The following is a 9623-nucleotide window of genomic DNA, read 5'->3' as shown; positions in this document are numbered from 1 at the left end:
CCAGTGCCCCCTCCTCGGTGCCCCTCACGGCCATGGCGTCGCCCCCGGCGCCCCCAGCCAAGAAGCGGAAGATGAACTTCTCGGAACGGGAGGTGGAGATCATCGTGGAGGAGCTGGAGCGCGGCAAGCACCTCCTCATCAACCACTTCAACGCGGGCGTGCCCCTGGCCGCCAAGGCCGCCGCCTGGCACGACATCCTGCGCCGCGTCAACGCCGTCGCCACCTGCCACCGCGAGCTGCCCGAGGTCAAGAAGAAGTGGTCCGACCTCAAGACTGAGGTGCGACGAAAAGTGGCCCAAGTCCGTGCTGCCATGGAAGGGGGAGGCGAGAGCCAGAACAGCAACGGCAACGGGCCGGAGAGCGAAGACCCGACGGGTGCCGCGACCACCCCGGTTATCCTCACCCCCATGCAGCAACGCATCTGCAACCTGCTGGGAGAAGCCACCATCATCAGTTTGCCGAGTGGGGACTGCAGTGCAGGTGACGGGACTGAGATACCCATCACCGCATCAGCCACCACGGTCACCCTGACCCAGAGTGAGTCCTGCGCCTGCTGAAGATGCTCTGTGCTGAACTGGAAGGTCATATGGGGGGCCTGCCAGGAGGCCCTGAGCCCTCTGCAGAGAAAGCCCCAGCAAAAAGAAACCCCCCGCATCTCTGTAATGAAAACGCCATTCCCAATATGTCCTTGTGCTGTAGGGGAGTGGCTGCAAGATAGTCACGTACTCAAAGTCAGCTTTGATAGCTGGGCTCAGCCTTAAGAACAAGGGAAGCCAGTATCCTTTGCACCGTGCAGATTGTTCAGTGCCCCTCTCTGGGAACAAAAGCAGGGGGAGAAACCTCTCCAAAGCTGATTTCCCAGTCTGCCCCAAAGAGCAGCTGTCCTTCTGACAAGTGCCGTTCTGGGTCTTACATCAGTTGGTTAATGCCGCTTAGAAAGATTGTTCAGAACTGGAGGTTGAGAAATTATTTTGTCTAGACAGATAAGGCATGCCCTATTCCTTTGGATTGTACAGCCTAGAAGGAAGCTCAAATGAGGGTGGAGTAGACTTAAATGGGTCATTTTGTGCATTGCTGTTCATTGTATGTTATCTCACTGAACAGGCAGTATTCCTGTGATACTCATTGAATAGTTCTGTAGATAAAAATCCCCCTATCGCAGCTACTTCTTATCCCCTTTCTGTCCTTTGTTCTCAGTTCCTGCAGAGACAACCTACCACAGCCTGGAGGACGGAGTTGTGGAGTACTGCACAACAGAAGCACCCACCACAGTCACCGCCGAAGCACCCTTGGAGATGATGGCACATCAACACGAAGTGTCTGCGAAACCGCAGGAGCTGAAAAGTCGAATCGCTCTGAACTCAGCCAAGCTCTTGCAGGAGCAGCGAGTGACCAACTTGCATGTGAAGGAGATTGCCCAGCACCTGGAGCAGCAGAATGACTTGCTTCAGATGATTCGTCGCTCTCAGGAGGTGCAGGCATGCGCCCAGGAGCGACAGGCACAAGCCATGGAAGGAACACAGGCGGCACTGAGTGCCCTCATCCAGGTCCTCCGCCCCATGATTAAGGACTTCCGTCGATTTTTGCAGAGCAATACACCCAGTCCGTCGGTCACCACTGACCCCAGCCAGACGGGGCAGCAAGATGGCATGATCCAGTGAAAGAAACAGCGATGGGATGTCTTTCTTGGAAAAAACCTGCCCGTGCTGCCAGCAGACACAGGGAGTGAGGGGTGCTAGCTCTTGTCAATATGAGATGGCTCATCTTGGAGCCTTGCTGAGCCTAACCAGCTTTCTTTCTCTGCTAATCTTGAAATAATCTGCCTTTTCAGACTCATACAGAGCCGTAGCAGGATGTGTAATAAACCAGGAACTTAATATTGGTTGCTTTAGTTCCTCAAAGAATAGATTTATTAAAAAAACAGTTATTTTTTTATTTCTGTTTGGAAAAACTCTACTAAGTATGACACCTCTCTTTCTCTTCTCCCCCCCTCCCCCCAAGATCTCTCAAGCCTTTAACTGACTTCTAACATGGAGAGTCTTGCTGCGATATCACAGTACTGCAGCTGCCAGGGTACAGTCATCATAAACTGTAGCGCACGGTAGTGAATGCATTGACTGGAAACGTGGTACGAGATGTGGTACAACCTTCTCTCTGCACCGAGAATTATGGATACTGCTCTTGGAGCATGACATCCAGCCCATGAAGTCCAGCACCAAGCCTACATGCAGTTTAAATCCCACCCACATCCCCTGAGGATATAAATGGGATTAAAATAGTGCATCCACCTCATATTCTACCTGTGTGCGGTCATGATATTTCGCTCTAAACTTGGCAGATGTGATGAAAATTTCATGTCTTGGTTACCAGATACTGTCCTGGCATACGTATCGGAAGCAATGTATTCCCTGTCTCAGCATAGTTAATCCACAAGGGCCTGGATGAGTTTCGCTCAGGTGGGTGTAACAGGTGATACTGCATCTCCATCTCATCTGCATAGTTTGTCACCTCCATAGTTACTTGATCTGTCAAAGTGGACCTGGCCTGCAGATTTTCAGCCACACAGTAATTCCCAACGTTTAGGAGTTTGTCAGCCACTGATTTGAGTGAATTTTGGAGCATTAGTTGGTTCTGCTGGTGGTGGTGGTATTTGTGCTGTATGTATTAGGAGCTGGAAGCGAGTAGAGCCATTCTCTGGCTTTGAATGGCATTCTGAGAAATGGGTCTGAGGTTCACCTCGCTGTTTTCTTACCATTATACAGGGTAAAACAACGTTTGCAGACACTTTTATGGGAGGTGTTCAGGGTGTGGGGCTTGGTCCTCAATGAGAAAGCTTAATTTCACAGGACGGTGAACGATTCTCACAGGCTTGCAGTAATTTCATAAACTTTTAGATTAAAAGCTCCACTTGTACATGCATGGAAGCAAACTTAGAAAAAGAAGGAAGGATAACTCTTCTTCTCCCTGTACCTTGCGAAGTGTGTCATGTTTAACGGGCTTTTTGCTTGCCAGATGTTACTTTTGAAATGGAACTTTTTCAGAGCTGGTATTTGCTTGCTGTTAAGTCTCCTTTAGGGCTGAGACGTGGTGAGCAACAACTGACGAGGGAGTGAATTTGCACAATCAAACCTTTACACAGCCTTTTGCAGGGGGGTTGCTGATGGGGGACCCTGCTAGAGCAGTAGGTGAAGAGGCGACCGCTGCCTGTCTCTAGCCTTTACTCCTCTCCTCCCGTCTGCAAGTCTGACGGGGGAGAAAAGGACGGCGCAGTGAGAAGGGCTTGGCCCCTGGAGGACTCCCGACCCTTCGGCACTGACACCTCTGTGCTGAGTCAGGGCGGCGGCAGCTGCGTCTTCCCGCCTCGTCCGGCATCTCACCACATGAGTAACACTCGCCTGACTCTTCCTCTCGGACTTCGGGGAATCAAATCAATTGCTCAATTTAAATTTATTTTTAAAGTGAAAACTATATGTCATATGTGTTGGTTTACCTCACTTGTGTAATGATCTCTCCTTTACAAATATGAATTTTAATAAAAAATACATTTTTGGTAAACAGGCTGTTTCAGTTTATTGGCAGGCTCCAGGGCAAAAATGAGTTCATGGCAACAAGTTTGCAATGCAGAATCCTTGCTGAGAAAGGGCCAAAGAAAGCTGTCAACAGCCATGTGTCACCGTAGCTTTTTCTCTTGTTCCTTGTGTAATGATCTCTCCTTTACAAATATGAATTTTAATAAAAAATACATTTTTGGTAAACAGGCTGTTTCAGTTTATTGGCAGGCTCCAGGGCAAAAATGAGTTCATGGCAACAAGTTTGCAATGCAGAATCCTTGCTGAGAAAGGGCCAAAGAAAGCTGTCAACAGCCATGTGTCACCGTAGCTTTTTCTCTTGTTCATTAACTTTGTGGCCTTGTATTTACATAATCATGGTCTTTTTTCCCCCCCCCCCCCAAATAACAGCTTTTACAGCCTTACCTTGGAGCAGTACTTATTGTGTATGACAGATTACCAAAGTACATGAATCTCCCAGCTGCTCAGATGATGCCACAATGGCCTAAAATGATGGATGAAGCACCAGCCTTTGGCTTTAAATTGTAGTGTGTATTTTTTCAGTGACTAAGCACTTCAGGTGTGTTATTGTTTCACAGGAGTAAATGTGTTGCCCTTGGAACCACCCATTTTTCTTGTCTTTTCAGGGTAAATATAGAGCTTCGTCAAGCCAGCAGCATATGGTTTTTTTTCCCCCCCCCCCCAAATAACAGCTTTTACAGCCTTACCTTGGAGCAGTACTTATTGTGTATGACAGATTACCAAAGTACATGAATCTCCCAGCTGCTCAGATGATGCCACAATGGCCTAAAATGATGGATGAAGCACCAGCCTTTGGCTTTAAATTGTAGTGTGTATTTTTTCAGTGACTAAGCACTTCAGGTGTGTTATTGTTTCACAGGAGTAAATGTGTTGCCCTTGGAACCACCCATTTTTCTTGTCTTTTCAGGGTAAATATAGAGCTTCGTCAAGCCAGCAGCATTCAGGTACAAGTTCCACGTGCACATTTTTGTCTCATTAAAAAGATGTAGCAACATTTTAAATACGGGGTGAGCACTGTGATGAGGGACTTGGTTGTTGCTCATGACGAGGTCATCAGACTTGGGGAGGGAGAGAGAAAAGTGTCCCTTAAAGTCAAAACCAAGAGAAAGAGGTAAACAGGACATTTACAGGGCAAACATACAGGCAGCTGACGCAACTGCACAGGGAACTGGTGCCCACACAGAACAAAAGCTAAGGAGTAACAGCTGTAGATGTTAATTTGTGCTTTTTGTACCTAGAGATTTGTATTCAGCATCCAGAGCAGGGAAGAGCTTGTGCAGGGGTGGTCTGCCACAGGGGACCTCAGCGGTGAGACAGAGCAGCCAGGCAGTGAGCAGCCTCCTTTGTACCTGCCGAAGGAAGAGAAGTTTTGTGGGGGACTCTTGGTGGGTCAGGAGATGAACTTTGTGGTGATCAAGATGCAGCAGCCAAGCTGCGTGCAGCACCGCCCGCTGCCTCAGGAGCAAACCCCTGGTTGTGGTGTGTGCAGCTCAGGCACAGCTTTCCAGGAGATGGCACTGCGCAACGGGGCAAGGCACGGGGATGCTGAGCTGCAGCAGGATACTGAGCACTGCAGGGCCCTGGCAGGATGGGCCCAGAAACAGCCCGTGTCGTCCAGACCTTTTGTGATCCCACTTGCTCCTCTCACTGATGGATCTTTTCAAGACTGAGAGCCTGAAGAGGAAGAAATTCAATGGGCAGAGCTCAGCGGTGAGGAACACCAGTACCCCTAGTAAAGTCAGGATGCCTGGGAATACAAACTGGGTCCCTCTGCTTCCCGCAAACACGGGCAGAGGACACAGAGATGTCGGGAGCTCACAGCTCTCTTTGGGGTGAGTCCACTGCAGAACCAAACGGGCAGGCACAAAATAAAAGAACACGTGATTTTTTTAATTGTAAGCAAAGGGACAGGTTTTAAGATTTTTAGAAGACATAAATACATCAGTATCCCTCAAATACAGCGCACTGCCATAGCTACAGCACAGTTCTAGGAGCAGATCCCCGCTGAGGGACAGAATGATGTCACCTGCATACTCACCCAAACTGCCTTTACTTCCTCCAGCATGTTTTTAAAGTTTGTCAAGCCTGTTTTGGCAAAGCACTCTTCTGGGTTTTTGGTATTTTTTTTCCTGTTGCCATCTGAGAGGTTGTTGCCAGCAGGTACTGTCAGCACAAGTGTGGTCTGTTAAGTATGAAAATTGAAGCATTTAAGATTCTTTTTCTCTCTTGAAAGCATCTGACAGGAAGCTTCCCACAAAGGATCGGCACAGCTTCCAGGCTGCGTTTTGCGAGCAGGAATAAAGCTGACATCGCCTGCAACCTGGGCTCATGAGCCCTTGGGTTCCAGCCCTGCAATGTGATTAACCCCAGGCAGAAGTCCAGCCCCAGCAGGGATGGTTTCTGTTACCTCTGCCGCCTGGGATCCCAAATTAGAGGTTGCCCTGTCAGGTGAGAACCACAGACTTACAGTTGCTTCTGCTGCGTTTGGGGTACCAGCGGCATTTGTGGGGCTGCAGCCAGAAGCACAGAAGCAGTGGGAGAGCCCACGGCCAGTAAGTGTCTCGTCTGGGAGAGCGCTGAAGGTGACACCTGGGATAGAGACACAGGATAACACTTAATAAACACAACAAGCCTTGAGGCAAAGCAGGTTCCAGTTTGCAGATTTTGGAAGGGGCAAACCAGCTGCTGTTCCACCAACAGGCCTCCCGGAAGGAGAGTCCTGCCGCACATTCCACGGACACGCTGCAGCAGATAGGGAAACCAGTAAACAAAAAAAAGCCAGGCAGCTGGATTTTCAAGTCTGGCCACATGACTGGGGAAAGGAATCCACCGACTCCAGATTCCTGTGTTCCCTTTGTCTATGTGGATAACAGGATCCCCCATCCTGGCAGGCCAGAAACCCACTGTGCAGATGTGTCCTTTGCACGTCCAACAGGAAACCCAGCCTGGCACAGAAGGTGAAACAGTTCTGGCCTTTATGGCAATGAGTTCAGTTAAATATGGGACTAGTGAAAAACACAAGCAGATCAAAGTAGAGCTCGCAACCTGTTATTAAATTAAACTGAGAAGGCGCAAGCTTGGAATAACTCCACACCATAGGATAATCCCAGGTAGTGGGGATGGATACCCATGCCCCTCACAGGGTTTCCAGCGGCCTGCATGCTACAGATGGGGCTTGCACCATTGTGGTGTCCTGCCCCGGTGGCCCCTGGCCCCTGCCCCATTTTTGGAGCTCCCTGGCCTGGGTCTGCCCCCCAGCAGCATCTCAAAGCGGGTGCGTTGCAGGTGCCTGGCTACCAGCAGCGTGAAGAACACATTTCTAGCATAAAGCGTCATGTGATAATCTTTTCTTTTTGGATGACGAGGCTGAAAGCTCATTAAAGCTATTATAACAGCAGTTACAGGTGTAACAGAGGAGAGCCTTTATGGTGTTTATGCTGTTGCAGCAACGTATATAATTTAGTTTTCAAACTTTAATCAGTTGGCTGCTAGGACAAATGGATTAGCGTAATGATGTTTTCCAGAGGAAGACGCTGATGATGTAGTTTACAGGGCTTGGATGATTTGCTCGTGTACCTGGGATTCCCATGGGATAAGAGATAGAATTTGATGGCTCACCAAACGCATTACAGAATCCATCTCGCTTCACCTCACTGAGTTGTGTCCCTTCTGTATTCATCTTGCCTTGTTTCTTCCCTGTTGCTTTATCTCAGTCTTCAAGGTGGGAGGGAGGAGGCAAGAAAAGCCACCTCCGCTCCTGCTCACTGGCAGTCCGGGGGTGAGCAGACCGTAGAGTTCCCAGCCCCTGACCAGTGAGACACGCCTCTGGTGATAGCAGAGGTGAGGCCCAGACTTAACTGCAGAGCCCAAGCTGATAAATTATCCCAGACTGATAAGACGATGCCCTGAGCCAGCAAAAGTTGAGGAAGTGGTGGCGGCAATGGGGAGCGGCATCAGGAAGGGCTTAGGTCAGGGAGAGCATGGGGCAGGGACATGGCTGCAGTTCACAGAGTAGAGATGAGGTGGGCACGGCAGGGCCGAGGTTGTAGGAGAGAAATCAATAGCGTTTGAGTCTGGGGTAAGCAGAATTAATAAATATCCGAGTGCCCTGTTCATGCACATGGCCCCTTAGTGAATGAATTGGAGCTGGATCGGAAAAATAACATAAAGTCAGCGGGATGGTGGATGAGCGGAGATACTCTGTGCTCACGTTCCCTCTGTGGTGCCTGCGTGGGGCTCAGACTCACCCACACTGATGCCTCTCCCAGCAGGGCACACGTTTGGAGGAGCACTGTCCCTTTAAAAAATGTCAATTTGTCCAGAAACAATTATGCAGCACAAACACAGAAAAATCAACAGGGTGAATTTCAAACTAATAAAGATTTAATCTCCAAGTCATGAGACTGCGTTTGTTAGGAAAATATACATACCCCTGAGAATTCAGCTACGGTTGCTATATTACACACTGTTCAGCAGCTCACTGGGCATTTTTCCAAATCCGTTTATTTTTAACATCAGTCACATTATTCAATTAATTATAAAAACACTGAGGTTTTCAAGAGATCTTTCTGATAAAACTGTAGAGTAAATATGCGTGAGAACAGAAAGGATTAAAATCTCTGTAAACCTTAGTATTTGGGGCCGTTGCTATAAACAAGAGAAGTCCTCTGAGGAGGTTATTTATCAGAGTGAATCATACCAGGTAACACATGGCCTCCTGCCACACCACAAACGGGGAGATCGTTTGTCCTTTACCCAGTGATGGAAGCGAAAGACGGACACCTCTATCAGCGGTACTCTCAGGGAATGGGAAGTGTGAGGGACTGGGCTGGATTCTTCAGACGCTTCCAGCATTCGAGCCCCCCAGCTTGGCAAATATTAAATATTTAGCAGGCTGAGCTCTTTCCCAATAAACTGAGAAACAGAAAGCAAAAAAACCCCAGCCCATGTCTAGCAATGTCTCAAGGCCTTGAAAACACCAGATATATCCATTGACGGAATGATTCAAGCCCTACCTTTAACAGCAGCCTCCATAAACCCTGCTTTACGGGAAGACCAGTATCTCCTGCGATGGTTTCACTGTACCAGTATGAAATGCTTTCCCAGCCCAAAGTCTGTCTATCTGCTTAACCTGGTAAGCAAGAATCATTTGGCTTAATCCAGCTTTTAACGCACTTTTCCTAGCAGATTTTTTTTTTTTTTGAAGACTCACACTGTGGTAGAATTATTTGGTAGCTCTGATACTGTCTGCATAGATGGCAAAGATTAAAGGCAAGGAGTCTGGGCATCAAAGCCTGGCAAAGAGAGCCTGGACGCCCAGGCTTTCATCCAAGCTTTGCCAGACATGCAAATCAGCCTTGGGAAAAGTCCCTCCTGTGTAACAGAGACTCTTAGACACATCCCTAACTTTAAAAAATAGGCAAATCACGTTGATGATTGCAGACTCCTTCAGGATGAGGAGAGACATTTTGTTCTGCTTGCCCTTAAACGATGGAATCCTGCCTAACCAGGGATCTCAGCCACAGCACAGGACCTGGCAGCAGCACCTAATAACAGGAGGGAGCCATTTTGATGAAGAGATGTGTTTAACCTATTGCCACATCTCACACGTGGAGGGTGAGACTCCAGCTCCTGGCCCTGCCTTGTGCTGCCCGCAGGGGTGTGGGGTGCCAGGGCCTCCCTCCAGCTCCAGGAGAGCCAGCCCGGATGCTGCTGGTCAGCCTGACCCACGGCCCGCTGTGTGGTACCCAGAGGCACGGAGTTGAGGACAGGGTGGCCACACCGCTGCCTTGGTGAGGCAGCCCTGCTTGAAGAGCAGCGCGCCAGCAGCGCACGGGCCGTACCCGTTGGAGGAGATGTCACCGGGAGCTACTTGGGCAGGGAAGGTACTGGGACAAGGACAGGGTGAGGAATCCTGGCTGTCAAGGCGCAGCGCTGAAGAGGGCGCAGAGAAACCACGTCTGCCAGAGCCGCCTCTGCCATCCCCTCAGCCCGGGCAGGCACACCTCCACTGCAGGCTCCAGGCACCGCGGC

General features: G+C 49.4%; 1 protein-coding gene across 1 annotated transcript; it reads left to right on the top strand.

Moving 5' to 3' along the window:
* The first annotated feature begins 6 nt into the window (after window positions 1–6).
* On the top strand, window positions 7–3445 carry NAIF1 (nuclear apoptosis inducing factor 1). The gene is made up of 2 exons (XM_009634803.2): window positions 7–537; window positions 1198–3445. The coding sequence occupies exons 1-2, from the start codon at window positions 33–35 to the stop codon at window positions 1659–1661; spliced, it is 969 nt and encodes a 322-aa protein (XP_009633098.1). The 5' UTR covers window positions 7–32; the 3' UTR covers window positions 1662–3445.
* Window positions 3446–9623: the final 6178 nt, after the last annotated feature.

This window comes from Egretta garzetta, unplaced genomic scaffold (assembly GCF_000687185.1).
Source record: "Egretta garzetta isolate BGI_Z169 unplaced genomic scaffold, ASM68718v1 scaffold190, whole genome shotgun sequence".
Taxonomy (NCBI): Eukaryota; Metazoa; Chordata; class Aves; order Pelecaniformes; family Ardeidae; genus Egretta; species Egretta garzetta.
Note: the sequence above shows the minus strand (reverse complement) of the source record. Positions and strands in the feature narration are given on the sequence as shown.